This window comes from Buteo buteo, chromosome 6 (assembly GCF_964188355.1).
Source record: "Buteo buteo chromosome 6, bButBut1.hap1.1, whole genome shotgun sequence".
NCBI lineage: Eukaryota > Metazoa > Chordata > Aves > Accipitriformes > Accipitridae > Buteo > Buteo buteo.
In genome coordinates this window covers 29,909,353-29,935,814 of record NC_134176.1, presented here as the reverse complement: position 1 = coordinate 29,935,814, position 26,462 = coordinate 29,909,353, and the positions used below count along the sequence as shown (strand labels likewise).

At 36.9% G+C, this 26,462-nt stretch overlaps 1 protein-coding gene across 2 annotated transcripts in view; it reads left to right on the top strand.

The window, feature by feature from the left end:
- Positions 1 to 26,462, top strand: part of NPAS3 (neuronal PAS domain protein 3) — a 623,235-nt gene that overhangs the window by 166,753 nt on the left and 430,020 nt on the right. The window contains exons 2-3 of one of the 2 annotated variants that reach the window (XM_075030305.1): positions 16,556 to 16,800; positions 16,913 to 16,963. In XM_075030305.1, coding sequence (XP_074886406.1) covers positions 16,556 to 16,800; positions 16,913 to 16,963 — 296 coding nt within the window. The remainder of the gene's footprint in view (positions 1 to 16,555; positions 16,801 to 16,912; positions 16,964 to 26,462) is intronic. The other variant, XM_075030304.1, reaches the window with a different exon arrangement.

Sequence of the window (26,462 nt, the reverse complement as noted above, 5' to 3'; positions counted from 1 at the left end):
GCCCCTGCCACAGGTCATATGAGCACAATAGTTAAGATCCCGTTTTGTCATGTTAGTAGTATTTGTCAGCAGGCTAGCGGTGTGGGAATTAGCATTTGCACCTTATTAAAGCTATAGTAAACCCAGTTGCTCAGTGAAGTCCTCAAGTGCCTGGAAGGCACTGAGCATCACACAGATACATCGACTCTTTCTGCATTATGGGGAACACTTCAGCTGCTTTTTCTCCCTTGCTCTTAAGAGCATGATTTTTCCTATCGTGTGTTTTTGAAGTAGGCATTCCTAAGAATATAAATAATAGGTGTATAAGCTGAAATCACAGCAACTGCTGTTGTCAACAGTCATGATTTAATTATAAAGATTGACTCTGTGTATCTCTTCATCCCAAAGTAGAGATGAAAAGATACGTGAGGTATGCTATACCCAGTATACAAAGGAGTTCAGAAAAGACAGCAAACTTGAAACCCCTGGTGTAAAAAGAATATTAAATAGGCAAATTCTATGGTAAAAACAAAGTATCTCAAATGTTAATTCAACATAAGTTTACTAAAGTAAAATTTAATGTGTTTTATCTTTCTGAGGTTTTGTTCCTCGTTCAGTTTTCCCAGACATTTAGTCACGTTGTTGAGATGAGCACATATCCCAATCAAACAGTTATAGGATTATTAGTACATGATTCCCACTTGACAGCAAAAGGTTGGAGATTTAATTTGTTCAGCTGCTGTGAGCTAGCTGAAACAACTGTGTACCAAAAGAAGGATTCCACAATTTTTTTCTCATTTTGTTTTTCAAATATTTACTCTTATGAAATCACTTAACACTAAGGGTCTGTGTTGTCCTTTGAAATCAATGGAGTTGGGCAGGCACATCTGGTAACAGAATTAGACTCTGCTTCCCCCCCCCCCCCCCCCCCCCGCTCTTAATTTTTCAATGGCAGGAGTTGCCAGGACTAGCTTTTAAGAAAAACAAAAACCCTGTCATATTTGAATTCAAAATGTATCATTTTGACTTAGATGTTTTTTCATATTACAATATTACAGTTGCTTACGTATCTTTTTGTTGTAATAGCAACAACTTTAACTGATGCCAGATTATGTATTTATATCAGGGATCAGGCTGCAAATTCATTCTTTTCCAGAGAAGCAGAAAGATCATGTAAAACTGGTGACCACATGTTGACAGGCTGCATGATTTAACAAAACCAGAGGCAATCATTTCAAAGAAAAATGTTTTATTTTCTGCCAGCAGAGTATAATGGAGAGAAATTGGCTGGTATTATTTTTAAAAATTGCTCAAATCACTGTAGTTAGTATAAAATTGTCTCTGGAACTATTTCCTGTAAGTTAACCAGACATATGATTGTATCCTTTCTATTTTGAATACTGAAGCTCACATTTCATCTGTCTTGTGTAGAGCCCATCAGGTATAATAGCTCTTTGTGATGGTTCCTTCGTTTCCTCTTTCTTTTCTGTAGCTAAACCCCCACCCACAAACCTAATAGAATTGCTGGTTTTAAGCATCACTCAGTAGCTGTTACTAGCAGTCTAGCAGTCATTGCACCTCTTTTTCCTTCCGATGAGCTTGTAGATCTATCAACAGGTAAGTTCCAAGATTAACATGCAGTGTTTATGGGTATATATTGGTTTTATTTCCTCCTGACTCCAAAGTATTTCTGGTTTACCTGACTGAGGTTATCCCAGTGATGACAGGTTTTAAATAGAGTAAGGTGGCATTTTCAAGCACAACTTCCAGGGCATCTTTTCACTGGGAGCAGAATTATGCCAGCACTGTGTAGTTTTGAAAATCCTGCCTTAATTTTTTTGTATGTTTTGAGCATCTGTGTAAATAATGGCTTTTGGGGATTATCTCAAGAATTCATTATTAAAACTATGGCCACGGGAATATTTTGGGACAGAGGCTTACTTAGTGTATGTGTCTGGGTATACTAAAAATCCAGTACTTGGGCAATGACTTGAAATGGAGAACACGAACAATGCCACTGCTGACGTTTTTGAGGCCTGGGCATACTGTCCACCTTGAGAAACAGTGCTGGTTTGATTTTCAGCAGCCTTTGAGGAATAATAATATTCTGCCACCAGTCCATCTGTGACAAATTTGCTGTTTGCCATCAGTGATTCACACTGGTGCTCTTAAATACTCTCCATCCCTGTTCACCTTCACAGGTCAGCCTCACAGTGCTGTAGAAGTCAGAGCACTGGGGAAGTTGGCCCAGAGGTTAGGAGGAAAAATTCTGGTCCAAGTCAGATAAGTTTAAAAATCCAATAATTTTAAAGCATCATGCTGTGGCTGAATAGGGAGGGAATAAAATTGTATTTATCTCTTTATTATTATTATTATTTATTTATTTATTATTATTATGATTGATGGAACTGTTCTGAGCAGGTGACAGTCTGGTCAATCCAAGTGGTCTGTACTGGGAAGCATGGAAGCCTTCCTGTCTCTGAGGAATTTCAGCTCATTTGGAAAACAGAAAAAAATTAAATCTGGATAAGTGAAAAATGCTTATCTCATACTGAGGGAAATTAAGAAACTTTTACAGAATGTCTCTGCTTGTTTCTGAGTTCTGCCATTTTAACCCAATTCTGCCATTTTACACCAGAAAATCTGAGGTGGTATAGAAGAAACTCTTGCCTGCTTGTCTTCAGAGCAAGTGATTGCAGAGAACCAGTCCAAATTAGACTGAAATAATTCTACATGCTTGGGAGAAAATATGTTGGTTTCTGGCATTAATGAATTAATGTTTTTCTCTCATTTTGCATGCTCTGTAGCCTATGGAACTTACCAGATCTGTTTCCATTTCTGAAACATACCATCACTGGCCAGGAATAACACACAGGAAGAAACACATAACTGACACTGTAGTTCATAGTTATATCTCAGTGTCTCTTCTGTGAACCCCAAATTGAAAAACTTAAGTTTTCTTATGAGTAGCAGAACACCGTAGCCCAGTATGATGCTGTTTCAGATATGGACTGAAATAATTTTTAAATATATCAATTGAAATATTGAACATGGAAAATGATGTTACCTACTGATGATTGCTACTGGGTTCAGTGTTGGAAATTTTTTAGTTGTTTTTATGTTGAAAAGAAGAGACTGCTAAATGAAGACTGGAAAACATACAATGACTGAGATTATTTAGTCAATCGAGTCTCTTGTCAAAGGGAAGGTTAAAAGGGTGACTTGATCATGGTCTGTAATTACCCAGACAGGAAGAAGATAGCAGATATTTGGAGTTTCTATTGTTTAGTGGACAAAGGAATCACAAGATTCAGTGACTGAAAGCTGAATTCAGCAAAGCTGAAACTGAAAATAACCCCCAAAATGTTAATGGTGAGGCTAATTTAAACATTGCAGCTGCTTAGCAATAGAAATTCTTTACTTCTTGGAGTTTCCAGATTAGGATTGATACTTTTGCAAAAGAAACCAGAATTACTGGGTAACATTATATGGCCTGCCTTATGATGAAGATAGTTCCTAGATAATAATATTCCTCTCTGATCTAGACCTGTGAGACTTTGCAGGGAGGTGCTTTACCTGCTGCATAATTAAGCAGCCACTCAAGGCAAGGAGCTTTTCAGAAGGGGATCTTCCTTCTGGATCTTGCCTTTTTTTTTTTTTTTGTGGCTTGCTGTCACTCATGTTTCTTGAGCTCTGTGGCTGGTTGGCCCTTTCTGAGGAATTGTTTTTGCAAGGAGCTTTACTCCTTGGTGGAGGCGTAGCCCGGACGGCTGTTGGGCAATTATTTCAGAGCACTGATAATTTTAGTGCCTTTGATACATGCGCACTGATGGTATTGCTACTCTTGCTTGTAGCTGAATATTACTGAAGAAGGTAAGCATTACTTAAGATGTGAGATTTATGTCTCAACTGTTAAAACTTTGAAGCTTTTGGTTAAGTGTTGCTTTTTAAAGTTTTAGGATTGTAATTGATGATGCATGCGTTTAAAGGAAAGGTTTTGGCATATCACTACTTTGTTCATAAAATGCTTGCAGCAGCAGGAGTACTCTGACTAATTAAACTGGTTCTGAGGAGAATTGGTTTTGGCTATACCATATCTGAAAGCCTTATTTAGAAATTAGATCTTGGGTCTGCTACAAGTGCCTGAGGACTAAAATACATAGAGACGTACCTCCAGCACAGCAATTACCACTGCATGAGGCAGTTCACGGTCTGGGTTGAGTGTATAACCTCTGACAGTAGACTTTTCTTGACTTTTCAGGAAACACATGGGCCCAATAATGTGTGTGGCCAGTATTGATATCTGTAAATGGAAAAAGGAGGAAACTCTTCCTTCTGCAACTGCAATCAATGTGGGTCTCATTTTTATCTGACTGTATCAAAACTGCTGAAAAGATAACAATATCATGTCTTTTTCATATGACCTGTAAGTCTTTCTGTTATGCACCTAAAATCCACACAGTCATATAACTAAAAAATGGTTCAATGAACTTTTATCTATCTGCATATAAAATTTCATTCTGGGGACCAGCTGAGAACCAGCATGAAAAAATTCAGCTGAAAGGTTATTTCCTAAAGAAGGTTGTAACAGCCTGAAAGTAGAAAGAATTTCCATCAACTTGTTACACTTATGCAGTGCTACTGTAATGCACTGAAACATGATGATGCAGGCAGTGAGTTTTTTTAATAAAACGTTAAATATAAAATTAATTGCTTTGGGGACTGAGCACTTTAACCCTTATGTGTATGTTTTCTATTATTTATTCATTTATTATGAATGGAATGGAAGGTGGAATGGAAGAAGGGACAATATGGATCTTTTGTGTGTTTCTTAGGTCTCTGGGGCTCGTTAATGTATTTCATACCACCTGAAAAGGTTATTTTAAGGGCATGAACATTATTTAGTTTGAATCTGTGGGATGCACTTTGTTTTTAAACTATCTTTTTACAACTAATAAAAACAGAAAGTTTGTAATTAGAGCTGAGGAGAGACTTGTGGAGCACTGTGCACAGGAACATGTTGCTTCGTGAGGCATTTTTTACTAACCTGTAAACTATAATGCTAGTTGTGTGCTAGTGGAAACACATACGTATGGTTGCCTGGACATTCTGCTTAAAGTCTGGGGAAGGGTTCCCTCTTGCTAAACTAATTGTAAGATTCTGCGGTATTTGGTAGGTCTTTCATGATCCTTAGGAAGTAAGGACATGTAGGTATGGCCTAATTCCCCCAAGAAACAGGTAGGAGGTAGAAAGCCAGCCTTGGAAAATGCATGTTAGTACTGATTTATGGAAGAATGATGGGGGTTTGTGTATTGGTTTGGGGTTTTTTTAAGTAATTGTTCTGTGTCCAAACCTATGCGCTTGTCTGGTTTTGTTTCTTTAATCTTCATACACTGCTGTAACACCACCAGTTAAAAACACTAAACCATTACTTTTGACTTGAAAAAACAGGTGGCATAAAAAAATGTGTATTTTTTTTTTCCTGTTTGATCAATTACTGTTTTCTGGCCAGACTTTTTTTTCCTCCAAATTCTTCTGCCCTTCACCAGTGTTTGCATGACAGTTACAGAGTTGCCCTTGTTGCAGAGGGTTAAATAGAAAGTAAATGTAGTCGCTGTGCAAGGGACATCTGTGGAGCTGTAGATTGTCATGGAATATTTAAGTAGTAATAAAGTTATTTCACTGGTGGTACGTGTGAAAGAGATACCTGCTTGTGAAAACCTTGCTGTCTTCTGATCTACTGAAATTAATTTACACTAAACTGCTCAGGGTTGAAATCAAGGGGGCTAAAAGTGAAAGGCCTTGCAGCTCAGTCATACTCTACCAAGGCAATGGTTCAGCAGCTAACACTGCACCTTGGAGAGTGGAGCTTGTGCTTCTGGAAAAATGAGCTTCAATAAATCCATCAGTGAGCTTCTGGAGGCTTGCACAGGCAACAGGGTCTTCCTAAGACTGCAAAACAAAAATTTTGCATGCGCTGCTTGGTTTTGAGCATTCAATGGATGTATGTACACCACCATCCAGACAGGTGGTTGCGTTTTTGTTTTTTTTCAGATGTGTGGAAGGTATTTTTAAACTGGGTAGCTTGAGTATCAATGACAGAGTGACCTCTATCAGTATAGGTTTTATCACAGGCAGCAAAAAACATGCAGGGCTCAGAGCTGACATGGGTTGTGTAGCTCATTGTCTGTCCTGGTGAAGTTATATTGTTGTCAGTTTTAAGATAGCTCAGTAGTGTCTCTGTAAACTGCAGTAGCTCCTTTGGATTGCAGTGCCAGTGTGTCCTATATCCCTTCAAAGCTTCTTCACAAAAGGTCTTGTCAAGACTCCCATTGGTGGGGTTTGAAACTACAACTTGCATATGTTCAGCATAGACCCATCAGTGTAAGCATAACTTTTAGATGGGAAGGAGAGAATTATGAGATGATGAGGATGATAATTGTAAGAGTGAGTAGGCAGATAAAGCATTTTATTTTCTTCAGAACAGATCTTGATATATAGTAATTGAGAGCACACCACGAAGAGATTATTTATGTGGCAGCAGTGCAAGAGAGAGGTTGGAATTCCTGCCTTTTTTTCCTGGCTCTGGAAACTAAATTGGAGCGGATAGTTACAGAAAGCACAGCCAACTCTAACAAAATCCCTATTTAGGTCATCTGTAAAGACCAAACAGGGGATGTCTGAATGCAACATTGTGCTCTTGGGCCTTTCGGCAGTAGTAAAACTTCATGGTATAGAAAAACTACCTTGCACAGACACAGCTTTTATTTAAAAAAAAAAAAAAAAAAAAAAAAAGTTGTTTGGTTGTTTGTTGGTTTTTTTTTTAACTGTGCAGCTGTTTATGCCAGAGCTACCACTGGTAAAATAATGTTATGGAAAATAATGGCCGTAGCTGATAACAAACATTCCAGCAAAAATTTCTGCAATAGCTCTGACATAGCTGGGGAAAATAGCAGCTGTTCACTCATTCTTTAAAATACTAATTCAGAACCAGATCAAAACCCCCTAACCTGAAGTGTTCCTTCTTAAAGACAGTACTCACAAAAGGAGTACAATAAGAAATTTGGATTCTGTTTGTTCATTTCAGAGTGATTTATTTATCTAGTAACTGCTACTTAGCCCAAAGTGTAAAGCTCGTATTTAAACTGCAGTATGCTATATAGCATATTTAATATGGTATATGAGATAGCTTTAGTCTAGGTTCTCCAAATATGCTATCTGGCTTTGCAATTTGAAGCACTACTTTTGCTTCAAGCAGGTACGCGTCATATGCAGTAACTTCACGACTCTCTTGTGCGCTTTTTTTCCCCAAATCACATAATGGGTGCAGGTTTTCATATGTTTGTGAGATTGCCAACATTCAGGGCTGTAGTCACAATCTGGCAATAGTGTACCTGTGCTATTTCTTTGGTTACCCATAGAAATACTATAGTAAAATTGCACTTTTCATCTTAATGCTGAATAAATTACTTCTTTACATATTTGGTAATATATTCTCCTGTCACATAACTCTTGTTATTGTTAATTGGAATTGCTTATGCTCATTGAAGGAGGAATACTTTTCATCCTGTTTTGAATGAAAAACTGTAATCTTGAATTTGTTTCTAAACTTCAGTCATGAGGAGAGCAGTGCAGGAAATTGCTGCTGTTCCACCAAATTAGCTTCTCAGATATCCTTTTAATTGGAGACCATAACTCAGATTCTTAGTATTTTAGGAAGCTGAACAATACAAATTGAAATACAGATATTTCCAGTAAGGGCTCAGTTCAAAGAAGGCTTTTATACACAGATGAGTCTGCTAACAAATAGCATGTCATATGATAATGAGACCATGTTTTCTTCAGCAGTTTCACATTTCCTAACTGCACTGCTGTGAAATAAGTGGAGTGTTTATCTACTCTCTCAAACTGACAAATCTCTGCTAGGGACGAGTGTGCCCACTATAGACAGAACATAGGTATACAAAAAAAGTCTAAACTCTCAATCAGAAACACGCCACTTTCAAATGCAATATATTACACTTGTTCAGAACATTCATTTCCGCCAAAGCACTCTGTTTTTAATGTAAAGACTTCAATTTATGTTTAAGAACAAGCAAACTGTAGTACTTTGACAGCCGTTCACACTTAATTTCTTTGCATTAAACCAACAGCATTCTTTTCCACAAACATCCATTGTTAGGACAATGCTCTCAGACGGAATTTATGAGAAATGGAATTATGTTACCAAGGAGATAGCATTTACTATAATGAAGAGTAGATCCTAGAAAATGGCCCCTTTTACAGCAGCTCAGAACAGAGCCACAAAAGCAATTGATTGGTCTTGGCATTTAGTCTTATATCAGCTGTGTCATCCATAGCTTCAGGAGTGAGAACACTAATCTGAAGTGACATTTCTGTTCTGGCGGGCTTTTCTGCCCTGATGAAAGCAATTACTTCATTCCTAAATGATAATTTGCAGGAGTTTCAACCACTTTAATTGATAATTTTTTGTTCTGAGAAGTTCAATTGTGAAGTGATTAGCTGATTTGGTAAATAGAAATTTAAGGTGTGAAATGTACAAGTTGCTCCAAGGTAAAGTGCTGTTTATTGGGTGCTGCAAAATTGCTTGATAAAACTGCAGTTTCTCTATTATTATGAGGCTGGCAATTGCTTAGTTCAACATAGGAAGAAAAAAAGATCAAAACAGTAGTGCTCTGGTTGTAGAGTTTGGGTTTGAACTGGTGTATCACAGCTCGCTTAATCGTTGATGTATCAAAGTGTACATTAGTTTTCAAAGAAAGTGTAGGATGGTGAGTTTGTAGTCCTTAAAAACCTGCCAGGTTCCTATTATTATGTTCTAATGACTCACTTTGGAAATAAATCCTGTTATTTAAACGTTGCAACAAAGGTGCTTATTGGCGATAAAACATTCAATTTAATGATTAGTTCAAGCATACACAAACCTTTTCTTTGAACCACATTTACATATTGAAAATAAAAGAAACCTCTTCTGTCAAACAACAACCCCTAAAAAACCACCCCAAGTCTCACTAATATAATAAAAAGCTTGGGTTAATATAGGTATTATTTTTTTTCATAAGTTGCACATTATTTTTACAATAATTGTTAAAGCACATTTGGCAAAATGTATTTTTGCTATCTACAAGGAAAAGAGGGTTTTTTTAATAGAAACCAGTTCTGTGATATTTTCCTATATAGTGAAAAAATAATGGTCATTTCATGTGTTAAATGAGAAATATAAAGCAAAAATGAAGGTCAAACTGATTTAGCACATCAAACAGTCTTTGTCAGCCAAGCTTAATATATCCTGAGTTTGTGGAACAAATGAAATTTTGCTGCTATGTTACACTTTGCTTCCAAACAACCATTACAACTGGTTTTATATATTGTGTGAGCATCAGACCATCAAACAGTGCATCTTTACTGACGTGTTGCTGCAGTGATGATCTACAGCAGCAATCTGCCATTTATATAAGGGCAAAATGTGCATCTATATTTAGTTGTGAAATTGGCCTATTATACTCTTGATGTTTACAGAGGCTAACATAAATTAATGATGACAGCTATGAGCAGTGCATTAGTTAAGCAGCAGAGTTTTTACCTTGAACTTGAAGGTTCCAGCTTTAACTTCAGCATATACTATACAGCTTTCTTCACACATTAAAAATAGTCTTCTGAAAACATTAATTTTTCTTGGACAGCATTAAATGGCTTCAATTTGTGGACTATGCCATTGATGATGTCAGATAATGGTTTTGTTTATGTTTTTGGCAACTTTTGCCCCGTAAGAATGGTGATATTTATGGTGTGGCATAAATGAACGCCCCTGAAGTGTTTGCTCATTGAAAGGGTCTGCTTTGACTGACTTTGAACTTAGTCAGATGTCAGATATCCCTTGTCTGATGAAAAGAACAGTTTGAGGAAGCACTGTGGCTCTCTAGGTTATGTACTGCGCTTCCACCTGAAAGTCTCCTCATGCAGCTCATGTCAGAGCAAGTATAGATACTGTAGTAACTATAGATTCCAGTTAACTATGACCACAGATCTGACAAGTATGCAGGTGTTCAAAGGTTCATGAGTTAAAATGCTGAAGTCTTTGATGAATTTTTGATGGATGAATTTTTAATACAGGTCGACCTTTTTCCTTTGAGGCTGCATGCTAGATTAATTGATAAATAGTGAGACTGAGCAATGTTCGGATCTCCTAAGCAAACAAGTAGAAAAATCCATAAAAATCTCCCGTCTGACTTCTCAGATGTACTTAAAAAAGAAAGAAGGTGGTAAAATTTAATGTGGCTTTTGATTCTCCTCCTTTCCTCTTCTTTGAGAGGTTTTACCCTCACAAAAGTACTCTTCTCTTTTAAACAGCATAACTGTTTTTTATTAGTCTTAAAGTTCTTGTACTCTCAGTTCAGAAACAATCTGTGTGAAAAGGAAGTCTATGAATAGGACAGCAGAAAAAAAGAAAAGCAAAGAAAGGGAGAAAACATCAAATAAAAAAGTTGTCTCAAAAGAAAAAAATCCCCAAAGATAGCAAAATACTGTGTAGAAATTAGAGGTAAACATGTTAACATACTTCCAGCTTTTCAAAACTAATGGAGTTATTCTTAGGAAGTTGGAGAGGATTTTTTTTCTTCTTTTAATTCACATCTACAAGAACATTATCTCTCTTGCTTCATTGTTTTGTACTCGTGTCTACTATACTGGAAAAATATCCAGTTTCATGCATATTTGTGAGCTCTCTAGAGCATAACCTTTAGAAAAAGAGAACAGTAACAAAAAAACCTTGACAATAGGAGGCTCTAGGCTCCTGCTGCCACTAGTGGTGATGCTGACTTGCTAGACTGGACTTTTCAACTGCAATATGTGCAATTATGAAGTGCACGTTACTCTGCTTTAGGTTGGATATTAGGAAAAATTTCTTTACTGAAAGGGTTGTCAGACATTGGAACAGGCTGCCCAGGGAAGTGGTGGAGTCACCATCCCTAGAGGTATTAAAAGCACATAGACGAGGTACTCCATAACATGGTTTAGTGGGCAGGGATGATGGTTGGACTCGATGATCTTGAAGGTCTTTTCCAACCTAAATGATTCTATGATTCTTTACTTCCTCCATCTTTCCCCAAGTCTAAATCTTTTTTTGGAGTCTGAAAATGTGCACTGCTGTTCAGATGAATATCCACTTGGATTGAACACTCTTTTTGAGATGTCACTATTAACGAACACTTTTGAAAAAAACCTCAGGCATAAGAAGAGTCACACAGCAGCTAAATAAATAACTATTCCAAATAATTGGGTCATTTCAATATTGATGCTATTCCATTCTTTGAACTTCTAATTAAGTATAATTGTCCCATGAGATCAGTGAAATGAAAGCAGATTTTTATGGGCCAGAACATGGCCTATGGGTGGCCAGCTATAGGTGGGCTTGGACATTATCTTAATGAATTGCCCAGGCATTAAGTCAGCTTTTCTATGTATCTGCTGTTATAAATGGGCTGAACTGCCTTTACTGTTTGCACTGGTCAGTTTGAAGTCCCAGAAAAGATTCTTCTCAGGAATGTGGCTAAGTGAGGCAACAGGTGATAGATTATTCCTGTAATAGATCAGAATGTATAAATATTCATATTAAATTGTCATACTTATCCACTACATTGCATTGGTATAAATACAGAAATGATGTAAATAGGTTATTAAAAAAAGAGGAAGGCATCTGAAGTTGATCTAAATATAAAAATGTCCAAAGTATGACAATACTATGTCATGTCATACTAACATAGAACAAGGTAAGAACAAGATAAGAGGATCTTTCTAGTGTATCTCATATAGAATTGTACAAATGCACACCTGTGGACTCAGGAGCAGCATAAATTTATTTCCTTATGTAATAGTACAACTAAACTCAATAGCAAGTAAGCATTCTTCTATTCTTTATGTTGGAAAACAATGCACACAGAAGGACATACATAATTGAAACAGGGGGTTGATGGGATTGGATCACTTGGCTCCAGTCCATTTTTTTTTTCTTTTTCTCACAGATTCATTGCGTGCTCTAATGTTGCACATCCTTTCCACATATCTGATTTCTGTGAAATGGATATAAAGTCCGTCTGACTACAGCCTTTAGAGGGTTGGATAATGTTTATAGTGGACCTTTTGATCCTTGAGTTTAAAAGACTAGACTAATATAAAAATACACACATGTGCATATAGCTTCATTCTCTATAAAGCTTGTTATAAACATTATTAGATATTAAGTATTATTGTTGTATCTGGTTTTGCTGCTACTAATCCTTATTGTTGTTAGAGGCTTAAGAAATTTGCTAGTGGTCGATAACAGCTGAATTAACAAGTATGATATCGTTTAGTATTACAAGAAAAAGTGCTCTGCTGTGGTATACTGTTGCACTTGTAAAGTTTCTCCTGAAATCAGGGAGGATTTCAATAGAATTATCAAAAATACTGTGCATCCTTTGTGAGAGTTTGCCATACTTCTCTGCTTGTAGTTAATGAAAATGAGCAAAAACTATGACAGCACACCGCAGACAAGCTGTCCGTTGGCTGGAGCTGTTGTATCTGGAGCTCAGCAGCCCGTCTGTCCCTCAAATCTTGTTTTATGGTCATCACCCCAAATTCAATTGCTATTTATGACAAGTACAGTGAGGGTGCCATAAAACCCCACTGGTGCTGTTATGTGGGGCTGAGCAGGAGGAGACCAACATCTCTAAGCCGCCCCACTTGGGGGGTCTTGTCTGCATCAGGTTTAAGGGAACAGTGTAGGTAAAATGTAAATGCTAGCTGCCTTTCTGAAACTGGACAAGTCTGCAATATATCTGCTTACATGCTATATTTTGAAATTGCAGACAGAAATATTTGTTTGTAACCACAACCATTTCCCTGTTTTCATTCAAAATGCAAACTCATGGAATTAAATTATTTCACTGATTTTTACCGCCTTATCTGAGACACAGAACTGAGGTATTGATATGCTAAAAAATCCTTGCTAATGTAGGTCAGTGCATCTGTTGATATGCTGTAACATGTTTGATTGCCATTATATGCTGCAAAAATTAGGAGCTGTGATTGTCCCGTCTTTAAAGTGACAGATGATGATCTGTCAGACATGTGGAGGTTGTGGGTGTGCACACAGATATGGATGCATGTATATGCTTATGAATATAAAAATATATAAAATGATGTGAAATAAAATATGGAGCAGGTTAAGCTTGGAATGACCACAAGCACAATGAAATCACAAGTGAGTTATGAGTATCAATAAAACTTTTATGCAACACCATATTATCATGTCTTCTGCATCTGCTGTGTCTTCAATAGAAAATCTACTTTAGAAATGTTGTGTACACCATTTTAAAATTATATGGTAGTATTTATTGTACCCTTTCATCTGTAAAAGCCAGACTCCCTTTATATCAGTCCATCTGGAAAGGCCCTAAAAGGAAAAATAATATATATTTTAGAAACCTACTATCTAAAATAGCATTAGTTTTCTAGCCATTGAATATCCTGTTTATGTGGTACTGCATCTCAGAATTATCAGGAGCTAGCAGCTGGAAACCTCTTAGTCTTCTTTAGTGGACTCTGTGTGTGGAAATTCTTTGAGAAGTATGTTCTTAAGGGAACACATGAAGTTTTGCCATTGTATAACATCATCCTTTGATATCATACAGTGATGTACTCTGATCGAATTATCTGAGCTCTTTCCCCTTCTCCACAGAAGGCAAAGAGGGAGCAATATTTATATCTCTTAGGTATATTTCCCACTGTTACTTTCTTGTTGGTACTGTGGATAGCTTATGTACATTTGCTTGTCTGTTGGGGCACCTTCTCTATCATCACGTAAGAGGTCTTATAGGTGCGATGCTTGCTTTCTTGGTGCTTTCTGAGTGTTTTTGAAATCCACTTAGTAAACATGGGAGTAGTTTCCCACACTTTTATTTTTCTCATTAGGAGAGCCTGTGGGTATTTTTAAGTTTTTGTGGCCTGATACTCTAGCAAGTTAATTTATGTTACCAAGATCCACCTCTAATCCCGATGTCACATGACAGGACCCAAGATGAGTTTTGCTTCTGCGTCAGCACCACTGCTTTCTGTTGTGAGCTTCACACCCTTCTTCGCTAGCATCCTCTTGGGATTACCAGTGCCAGCACTTTGCTCTGTTTAAAGCATCTGAAGATGAAGCTGATGTTGCCTATCAGAATCACAGGTGCCAGAGAGGATTAACAGTGATGTTTAGGTCGTATCTAATGAATTCCTGCATCCTGCTGAGAAAATCCCTGCTCCCAAATTAAGGACCCATTGTATCAGAATAACTACAGTGTCCAATGCTACAAGTGTATTTCACTAGTGAAATTATGTAGAGTAGAAATTAGGACTTGCGTGCACATTTTGACAGACACTGTTTCTAAATTTAGCTTAATGCACTGATGCCAAGAGGAGAGTGCTACAAGTTACAAACTCCTTGACTTGAGTCACTTGGTGAAGCTTCCACAAATGACAGTATACCAAATGGCTGGGAGGAAAAATGTGTTATTGATAATAGTGTTTCTGAGGAGTTTCTCTTGTATGTCTGTTATAGTAGCTCCCCATCCCTTGTACTTTGGGATTTTTTTATTGTAAAAGCTTGAATACACATAGGTGGCTTTCAAAGGATGCTGTTTACTTACACAGGTAGCCTTACCTTTCAGCTTAACTGACTTCCACTGCACACTAGTAGTGGTACAGCAATGCATAATATAAGTTTACTTTGCAATATATTATTCAGTTTCAGCAATCTTCTGAACCCTATACAGGACTTGAAAATTGTTGATTTAGTGGTGTTGCTAAGGAATATTCTATCACCATTCAATTTCTAACTTCTTTCAATTTCAAAAGTTGCTGGGATCTGTAAAGTTTCTGATTTGTTTTACTAGGGATCTCCAAAAGGCCCTCTTCTTACATAGAGGTGTAATTAAGTGCTTTGGAAAGAAGGTGTGAACCTCTTGGTGCAGACTTTCAGAATAGATGTAGAATCTCAGCTCTTCTGGATTCCTGAAACTTGATTTGGGGACTTGAGGTCCTCAGGCTTGGCTTCTGGAGAAAAAGAAGTGTGATGGCAAGTAGTAAAGGCCATCCCTTGTGCCATGAAAATGAGATTTCACTTGCAAACAATTGGGCAGAGACACTTGCCTGCCTCTCCCTTATGTTGCTGTTGTAGGTATTTAGCTTGTATAGGGTATCTTAATCTTATTTCACTGAAATTAATTGGACAGTTCACACCTCACAGAGCTGTAGCTTCCAGGTTTCTATGTATACATAAAACATTTCTATCAGCTATATTTAATACATCTTTTGAGAGATTTTACAAAATTTGAAATTGGACAGAGATGCATCCGCAACGAGCATTGTGAAATCTTATTTTTCAAGTACTTTTCACCTAGAATATAACTTATAAATCTAGCTGCTAATGGTCTATATAGAGTTCATAAAGACAAGTGTGTACTTTAGTGTGGCATTCAGTAGGATGGTGTATCTTTACCTGTGGGTATGGATGTGCCATTTCCTCCCGTATCTTCACCTCACCATCGCTATTTCTTAGCCAGGCTGTCTTTTTAAATATAGTTGCTATTAGTATAGAATTGTGTAGGGAATATAATTTGTTAAGCATTCAGGGAAAGATCGGGGAAGACCCCAGTGGTTACCCACTGTCATCACAATGTGCATTCAGCAGTTTTACACCAATTAAACAAATAGCCCAGGAGTAAAATATGAGTTACCTTCAGGTGTTGCATGTGGGTGGTAGCAAGTGATACATTGATGCAACGGGACTACATGTCTTTGGATTTCTGCCTGCTTTGATGTAAAGCACAAGGTCCTTTCTGACCAAAAAGTTGTCAGTCTGACATATATGTGGTAGTGAATTACAATCAGAAATGTGAACCAAGTAACTGTATAACTGCTTGCTTATCCCTCCAACAAAGGTTGCTGTTCCCACAGCAAGGACAGCTGAACAACTCATGAAGAGCAGCTTCATGAAATCCGGGAAGGTTTACATTATTGTGCCAGGCTTAAACTTCTGTAGCTCAGAAGCTACTGTACAACATGTTTGGTCATCTTGGCTGCACTGCAACCCTTGTCAGAGGTGGCACACGCTTTGGTCATCTGCTTTTAACCTCCTTTTTCCAAGAGTTAGAATTTGGCACAAATTTAGACCAAATTGGGTTACAATGGGTCAGGAGAAGCAATAGCATCTATGCAGATAAACCCCACATGTACACAGCATTCTTGGGAATCTTTCTTGCGACTGGCAGCAGAAGAAGGAAGGGCAGGCTAAGAAGAAAGTGGCTGAAGTGAGTTGGGAGTAGTTACTTAATATGTTGGCTACCACTGAAACTCAAATATTATCATTAGTTTTAATCATTCAAAGACTGGAGTACCATTAAATATATCCTGATAGATTCAAGCATTTTGAAAAAGTGGTAATTTGTACAGAAGACCAGCAGTGAAAAAGCAAATTGATTAAATGGGACAGAACACTAATATTGATGAATGTCCTATTTTGTTTATTTTCTTTCAGTTTACAAGCTTTGAGGAAGGAAAAGTCCCGAGATGCTGCTCGGTCTCGCCGGGGAAAGGAGAATTTTGAATTCTATGAGTTGGCAAAGTTGTTGCCACTGCCTGCAGCCATTACCAGCCAGCTTGACAAGGCATCCATCATCCGACTTACAATTAGCTATCTGAAAATGAGGGACTTTGCTAATCAAGGTGATCCTCCATGGAACTTGAGAATGGAAGGACCTCCACCTAATACATCCGTAAAAGGTATGGAGTAAATATGTTGTATAGTATCGAATATGGCAGCCTTTAGTAACCTCTAAATTGAAATTTTTACCATCATCCTTTCTTCTTTCCCTGCATATCAAATCCTTTAAAGGGATACAAATGTGGAAATCTGAGGTCTGCATGAGAAAGACACCATGTGAAGGTGAAATAAACCTCTTATTTTATTATTATTTTTTTTTAATTTAACAACAAACCTATTGATGTAACTATTACAGCTGTAAGTCTTCTGGGTGACGCAGACTAAATTGTTTGAAGTTATTTAGCAATGATTGTGTTGCTTTGTTTTAGTATTTTATAGAAGGATACATTTGAGAGGAGCATGGCATTATTCCTTGCTTTGAGGACTCGGTCTCTTAATTATCTGGCTAAACCTTAAAGGCAGAATCATGTATTTCTGAAGTTCAAGAGCATCACATCCGAATTTTTAAATCTTCACTTTATAGACTAGGATTTTATTTATCATCTTGTAAAGTGTATAGAAATTATTTTGACTTCTGAGCCAGTAGGCATCTATCAACATTTCAGCTGAAATTTTAAACACCCTCTTTTCATGCTCAAATAAGCAGTTGGGCAGCAAAATCAATGTTTTAGACATGAGTTGCCACAAAAGTCAGGTAATAGAGGAATCAGACACTTATTTTAGAGCTGTGTGCGTGTTGGTCCTCAGTAGTGTTTCCAATGACTTACGTAAGCTGGACTTTTTTTTTTGTATTTTTTTGTTTTTACTCACGCTACTTATGTAGATGAGTGTGGTCTTGCTGTCTGATAAGTTTTTTAAATTAGGGAGCAAGTTACATTAACAGAACTCAAAGTTACCAAAACCTGGGAATTGTGGTTGTCCTGGCTTTGACAGCACAGAAGACTACCCTGTTTTATTTTAGCTACTGATCTCATATTTTGGAGGAAACTTATTTTGGAAAGAGGCATATGAGATTTGAGCACTTCAGGGTTTTTTCCACACATTATGAAACTTGAACTCTTCATCTACACTAAACTAGATAGACTCTATATAGCATGAGGCAAAAGAAAAAGCCACCTTTAAGGGTGGAGGGAGGAGAAGGAAATAGAGTCTTATTTATCAGCCCACAACTGCCCATGAAGTGTTACTGGTATTGATGGTGCAAAGGGCTTTTACCTGCTCTTGCATTTAAAGGAAGCAATACTAGTTAAGGAAAGTGATAATTTTCAATGGACAGAGATAGACATGGAGGGCAAAAAACAAAGGACTTTCAGGCTGATGATTTACTAGCTGGACATATTTGTGTCATTGCATATATTTCATTTATATTATCTGCCACATCGTATATAATTTTCATGGAGGAAAAAAAAGGTGGTAATTACATCATCCAGAGCATAAGTGTAACATGGTTCATCAGGCTTCTGATATAATATGCAAATGTTCCCCATTTTTTCCAAGATGAGAGTTTATTCTTAGGCAATGAAATGGTGTTTCAAGGCGGATGTAAAGTGGACTCTGCTGTACGATCTATGATGTGTCTGTTAAAATAAATAATTCCTCCCAAAGTTCCTGTAGCTAACAGACATACAGTGCTGTCCCATATTACAGAAAGTCTGATCTCTGCAGATCTCTATGTATGTTTTCAGAGTATCTGGGATCTGTTTTTCATTATCCTCTTGTGGAATATATACCTGAATAATGTAGCTTCCTTTTTGTGCAAAGATTCTAATGAAGAAAAGAATTTTAAGGGTGAAAAAAACCTTATTCATGGATGACAGCTTAAATAGTCTGGCCTAGATTAACACGTTTCTCCCTATAAAAAAGCTAGGTCAACATTTAATGTCTTTTCACCCTATCTGATATAATAATCCTGCTTCTCCCCCCATCTGGTGATATAGTTCCCATTCCTCTAGGCATATGGGGTGTGGGGGAGCTGGGGAAGAATTTTTGCTCTTCTCCACACTGTTTGAGTATTTAGCTTTATACTAACTAGGATTATATTATTTATGTGTCAGTGTATTGAAATAATGCTTGATGAAACAGTGTTTCATTGTGTGAGAATTACCCATAAGCAGCTTTAACTGTATAGTAAAGGTATATTTTATTACTTCACCAGTTCTCCTTACATAGAAACCTGTTAACACACTCTGATCAAACATTCATGAAATTACATCAAAAGAAATTAATTTTCATTTATTAAGGTTACTTTTTGCTGCCCTTGAAGAAGTTCATATGGATAAACAAGCTCACATAAATAGCTTGCAGCTTCACGTGAAGTATGGTTACTAATCCTACAATAAAACACTAGACATCATACTTTGTACGTGCCCAAGCAATCTTCTGAATAGACTTAAAGGTATTTGGAAAATTATATGAGGTAGTTACATTGTGTAGGCAACTGCTTTTTTTCTGCCCGCCGCCCCCCCCCGCTCTTCCCCCAAATGTGTTGGTCTGCTTGTGTTAAGAATTAAATTTCAAAGCTTAGTTTTAAATTTGGCCCCCAGTACTGTACAGCAATTTAATAATTTTAATTTAGTATTTCAGGAAGGTCCTTTACTCTGCCCTGTATTTATCACAGCTTTTCTTAAAAGTCTATAAAGGCTGATGAGTTTGTTTTCTTATGCCTATTGTATAGCGATCACTACAAGTTGTGCTTGCAAATGAACACTCAGGTAATTCCATGTAATATTTTCAGAGTCAATTACTTCATGGAAATATTTTGAGCAATTGGAAAGTAACAGATAGTTTTCTCCATTATTTTAGATATATATGTATTGTTATAATACAGATCAAATCTACAATGAACATTATGCATTATTCAAGAAATGACCAGGCATTCTCAGCAGTGTTTCAGCTAAATAACTGATGATTGTAACCTTTAAAGAAATCTCATTGTGGTGACTATTGGTAAATCATTTCTCCATTCATAGTAATCTTTATTTAGAGGCTATCTAGAAATCATTATATCTTTTATTAATCTTAAAAGCAATAGCCAATGATTTGACATTTGCTAAAAATGGATAAATTTTCCATCTTCTAATAGAGCAGACTTCAGTCAATTTTTTTTGGTACATTGTCTAAGGCTTTCTGTATGTAGGAAGTATTAGTCCTTGTAAACAAATATGCACACAACTTGGAGCAAATTTGTTTAAAGATTACAGTTCTTAAAGACCAGGACATGAATCTTATATGGCAGAAAAATAATCAAAAAGTTATTTAGAGTCAGTAGTCAATTGTTATTCTTTGCATACTACATACAACATATTGTGAATAACAGTACTATTCTTCTCTGGTTCCATCCCTCCAAAAGTCTTTGTTTGACTCCCGATATTTAAGGGTTATGTTCCAGGGAGAACACTAAATGAGCTGCTGATCAATTTTTTGCACTCCTAGTTGAGTTTTCTGAAAGTTCTGATCTGGGAATGGGAGCATTTTTATAGCGTATACTGTGTGTTCAGCCAGTAAGTGGTGCTTTACATGGCATGGCACTTGAAGTCCTCTTGTGCGTTCTGATTGCCTGACCCATACCAGGGCCTTTCGTCCTTTTCCAACATCAGACTCCTGTGAGACCCTTCATATTCTGGAATATTGTCTTCAAATTATTGACTCCAAATTTCTTTATATTTTTAGCACAAACTGTTGCTGAAATTGTTCAAAGATCATGCAGCTTTTAATGTTCTTTTCTGCTATGTTGTAGGTGTTTTTACCAAGCCATGTTTTCTTCCTTCTTTTCAAGTGAAGAGAGGAAGGGAAGAGGAGGAGTGTGAGGCACTGTGATGTTCTCTCGTGTGCTGAATGTGTTTGGCCCATGTAAAGTCATGCCATGTATTTCCTTTCTGGGCAATCTCTGGGATGCTGGGTACTGACTCAGGACCACTGTCACTACAAAAAGGGGGGTCATGACTCTTTGTCTTGAACAGTGTTTGCCATTTCTGGCTCTTTTGAAGCAGCAATTAAACCCAGCAGTCTGTGCCTAATTTTGCAAATCCTTATCCTGGAAATTTGCCATGATAACATCAAAACAGTTATTAGATTTTCATTCTTTTTTAGCTGAAGTGAGGTTTTCATTTCTGTCTTTAAAGATACAAGTGTTTGTGCAAGGCCCTGAGTTTAACGTCCTGCTTAATGATGTGACATATGGAAACTAGAGTATGTAAAACAACTTTGGGTGTGTCTTTTCTTTGAATGAAAAAAGTAATTGTGGGATTATCCACAATCTCAAGTTATAAGTGGGTTTATCATGAGGTTTGGTTTTTTGGTTTTTTTTTTGTTTTTTTAAGCCAAATCTTTACATTTTAGGTTACATAAGTAAAATAATCTTACTTATCATCTTCTGTAAGAGAAGAGGTGAATGACAGATTCTAGCTGAGGAGTCAAAAGGACTTCAGTAAATAGTACTGACTGACTGGTAGATTGCGCGAGAATGTCACTTTTAGTTTAGCTGTCTTCTTTTAGCGTTATGTGTTCTGCAGTTAGGTAGTTTTACACATCTGTGTTCTGGAATTAACATATATCAGTATGAAAAGAAATCAGATGCTGTCAAAAGTGTTGGTGGTGAACTGAAATTTTTCTTGTCCAAATTGTTCAAGTCCAATGTAACTATGACTCTGACATGTTACTTGCAATAAAGCATTCAATGTTACTTCAATTCTGAATTGGTAATGAAATAAACCAAAATGTTTTGATAATCACAAGAAGAAAAATTATACTTTAAATCAAAGTTACTCCTGTTTCCTTTAAACTAGCATGTTTTTCAAAGGATCCATTCTCAACATAAGCAAAGTATGTAAGTATAGGTTGAACATGAACTTGATGTCTTATCATACTATGGAACTTGGGGTCGAGGAAATAAGTCCAGCAATTTGAATTCTCTGGGAAATAAAATAAGCAATAATGATAATTGTTATCCCAAATGTCAAGTGGCATTACTTTCATTAATTTAAGTACCTTTTTCTAATAATTTTTATGCTGGATATGTATGCATTTTTAAGAGACAAATAAATGGTTCTCTTCTGAACAATCTTATTGTAGAAACCCTTTAAATAACATTACCTGTTGTTAGCCTTTTATATTTTAAACTGAGTGTTGTCTCCTGAGCAGGAGATGCAAGATAATACAAGCCTTTCCCTGCCAAACCACACAAGCCTTGCACTAGGACCTGCCTTCTCTTCTAAACTACCACACAATTCTGTCTCAGGGAAACCATCTATAGGGGCAAAGAAATAAGGATTACTTTCTTCCCCAGTGTTTGTGCCCTAAGACGTTGTTTTTTGCTGTTAAGATATGGAAACATCAATCAGATGATAACAGTGTAACACAGATGAATTGGTGGTATGGCTTGTTATGAAAAGGGTCTCCAAATCTGGCTGTCTCACTTCGTGTGGAACTTCTGCTCTTGTGCTGGAGAATTTTTGATAGCACCGTAATTTACTTCTCCCTATCTTGCAGATGTTTTTCTTACTCTTATGAGAATGTAATTCCTGTTTATGTGTAGGCCACCATAAAGTGCTCTGACTGTGTACCAGTATCAAACACTGATTGTAAACATAATGCCTATCCATTGTAAACCTGTTTATGTGGCCAGAGGGTCAGTGCAGCCATAGGAGTAGGTAGCTCAGTCATTGACCTGTTACATAGGTTAAAAAAAAGATGATTAGGTGTTGTTTGAATGTAGGAAACAAGTGCTGGAAATTTCAGACAGTCAGTGGTAAAACATTAATGTTCTTTGTGAGAATTATTGATGGTTTTCTAGTATGAAAGATTTGGAACCCAAAATGCAGTGGCTCTGTTTGAATCTCATTGTGATAGATAAGACGAATTGAACACTGGACTCGGAGTTGGTGGTTGCCTAGTGACAAGTGATCATAACCTGATTGCTTTCAATCTCTGCAAATGGAGGAGGGTGCCAACCAATATATTCAGTGCTTTTGAGGGACTAATTGCCTAATGGGGAAACTTACATGTGAAATTGATTGTGAGGAAAAATTTTGATGGAAAAATTAGAATGAAAGTTGACTAGAACTCTTGAAGAAAAATTTATGAAATTATGGTTTCCTATGCACCTGAAAATTATAAAATGGCATCCTTTTTCAGAATTAAAGTGAAATCAATAATTTGAAAAAAATATGTATGTGTATTTATGTAAAACTTTGGGAATAAAAAGGGAAATATATAGCAATTAAGATAAACTGGAATGTCTGAGGTGCAGAAAGTTGACAAAGACAAGCAGAGACATTAAGGAAAAATCTAGCAGGATTAGAAAAATTAAAGAAAAATCGGGTTTATGTGTATTAGCAATGGGAACAATTCTGGCAATGGTATAGGCTCATTAGCAGTAAGGTATAGTAAAATTTCTACTGATGCAGGAAAGGCAAGGAGAGCTTCATACAGGTTTCTTTAAGTGCTTGCCTGTACAGAATCCATTCTACAGGTCTTTATAGTTCAGGTTAGTGTTAATGGCAGTGTTCAGGGAGCATATACAATCATAATCATCAATACAAAAACTTGGGGAAGAGAATTCTGCTGTCAGTTCATAGTTTGGTGGACTTGGAAGTGTTAGGTTTAGGTTTACAGTTGGACTCGAGGATCTTAAAGGTCTTTTCCAACCTAAATGATTGTATGATTCTATGTCATATCTTCTTGATCAAAACGTGGGTTTTGTCATCTTGTTCGTTCCTCCTAGTTTCTCCTTCAAGCTCCTTGTGCAAAAGCGTTCTGCCCCTGGAATCCAAATGCTGGAGTCCCAAGCATGAGGCTCTAAGAACTGCCTGCCCCATGTTTGAATCATACCCATACCTGATGAATGCCATCTCTGTCTTTACTGCTGGAGAAACAAGAAATCTTTCTTTAGTGTCTGAATCAAACTTTAGAACTACCTGAAAAACAAATGGGTATAATTCTTAGACGTGCCAAAAAAAGCAGATCTTCCCAAGAGGGTGGGGAAACCCCTGACATCTCAGTAATATTCACTGGCATTGCTCCACTCTGGTTGCCATAGTTCTGTGTTGCTTCAATAGGTTACCTCCCACGGTACAAGCAAGGGACCCTGAAACTCTTGGGCATCATCATCCTGAATCTCAGCTTGCAGTGTTTCTCAGATATTCCAGAACTGTCAAATAAATTGTCTTTTATGTGTTCTTCAGAGAAGGATCAGGTTACCTCTGATATCAGCCTGATACAACTTTCAGCGTCATCCATTCTTTGCACTGCTGGTGTTGTGAAGTTTGCAGTACTGAGCTGTCTTAGCCTCAAAGCAGTTGTAGGCAAAATATTGGGTAAATTCTTCCACTAAAGGGATAAAAGTAAGATTGTATATTTTTTCAACAAACGTGGATAAATGGAAAGTAATTCTTAGAAAGCAAACCCAGCTTAATTCTCTGAAATTGTAAGTCCAGTTAACTAGGATATGCATTGTATACTGAAGTATTTGTAAGGCATTTGACTTAATAGTGTGTAAGAATTTTGGTTTTAAAACACTGGAAGAGCATTATATTGGCAGAACCAACCTAAACATGTTAACTGTATAACTGATTGGTCTTGGAAAGCAGACCAAAGTGAAAGATAATATTAAGAAAGGAGTTTCTGTGGCTTTCTGCAGAAACCACTCTGGGCATGATCATCAATGAACTGGGAGTGAACATGGCATAAGTGCTGTTTTAAAATTTGCAAATTACAGTGATGTTTGGATCATAGACAATGATCTGCAGCTTTGTAAGTCAAACCTCCTAAAATTTATTTATTTCAGTATAATGAAATGGAATATAGTATTATTGTTATATTCATTTTTATCTTTGCTGTCCTAAACTCCAAGCTACTGGTTGTTGCTTTGTAGTTAATTTTGTTACAAGACTTTAAAAGGTTTTGGTTTTCTTGTGATGCAGAACAGGCATGATGGGAAAAGCATTTCAACTTCAGCTCTCCCTTTTTGCATGAACAAAGGCATAAAAAGAACATACCTGATCCTTCCAGTTCTGCTAGCCGAAATGATAGAATGATTTAGTTTCTCATGGTGCTTTATTTGTATTGTAAAAAGTTCTATCCATCACTTCTGTGGAGACACAAAACATTTACTGCGGGTAACAAATTAATACTCTTTCTAAAATGTTGTCAATCAGATGTCAGTCCCTGGAAGACTTGTTTATTGCTAGAACTCCACCTTACAACTTAACAATTAAATAGGAAAATAACCAAACAGTAAGTGTTTTTAAGAGCAAGGAAATAGAACCAGGTGACTTTAATGTCTTTTTTCTCACTCCCAGCCACTACTGTATTTCCATTCTAGTACACTGCAATTCATCTTCCTTTTACTTGTGCTGTTACACTGACTTGGTTGGGTTTGCATTTTCATTATGTTCTTTTACTACAGTTTCTTTTTCTTAGGCATTCTTTCTTTCTTTTTTTTTTCTCTCCAGTCCTTAGCTGGAACACCAAATATGCATAATGTCTTCCTCTTGTACTCAGCTTCCAGTGTTGACTTTCCTTTTTGTAGTCCCGTATTTTTCTCTACGTGTTTGCATTCTCAATGCAGTCTTGGTAATGAAAACAACCTGGTGAAGAATATTAATATTTAAAAGAAACTAAAAAAGTTTTTTTTTTAACTTTTCACTCCATTTTTTCTTCCTTCAATGTGCATGTCTTTCTGTGCACAGTAATCCTCGCTGTGTCATTCAAGATTCGCTCCTGAGTTGAGAACGTACCTTCCTCATTCCAGATAGAAGATGGTGGGCATTGTCATTATAGTTCATGGTTGAGAACATTGACAGTATTGGCTGAGTGGGTTTGGCAAGAGCATGGGCTTCAGATTGCAGAGGTAAATATGTCGGAGAGAGAAGAGTACAACAGTTACATTGGCTCCAGCCTTGGTGATGATGGTACAATAAGCCAGGGAAAACTTTCAGATTAAGAACAAGTTAATTTCTTGTCATTATATAATGATATGGATTTTCATTCAGTAGACGTTTCTATGTAAAAGTCAGTGCCATGACAGTCCACTTTCCCAAAGCTCTTAATAAAATGTTTCCATATGATTTTTACATTCATGTTTTATGTTGTATGGGTTAGCTCCAGGTGGTCTTTTTTAGAAGCATGAATATCTTAAATTGTATGTGCAGTCTACATAACTTTTTCAAATAATGCACATGATGGGGTTAGACAATTACAGATGTGCAATAAATCCGGTGTGCCAAAAGCTCTTGTTCTGCTTTTTGCTTTTAGTAATCAGAAACAGACAAAAAGTAATCACTGCTGTAGTTTTTGATACGTAAAATGAAAAAAAGGCTGTTGCTATCTGTATATTGCAATATCCAATAGAGCTTTTGTTTGTCTTTTTGTTCTTTTCTAAACAGAAGAAAAGTGCCTTTGCTACGAAGACTATTTTGGACAGAGCCTCAGTAAAGCTTAGTATTGTAGTGCTCCATATTGCAAAAGAAAGTGGTTGAGCAATTGGATCTTGTGGTTGGATTTCACAATTTCAGTATAGCTATCATACCTTAGTCTCCTCAGCTGAGCAGAGAATGTAAGGACATACTCAAAGTCCTGTGAAATTCAATAGAGCTTAGCCTTTGTTTCTTCTATTAATGTAGTTTATTGGTTTTCTGGGTCATCTGAACTTCTACCATGTATCTCCAGTTGAATGACTGCTTCTTCTAGACCCTGTTGAGTCTATTGCAGAGATGATAAATAC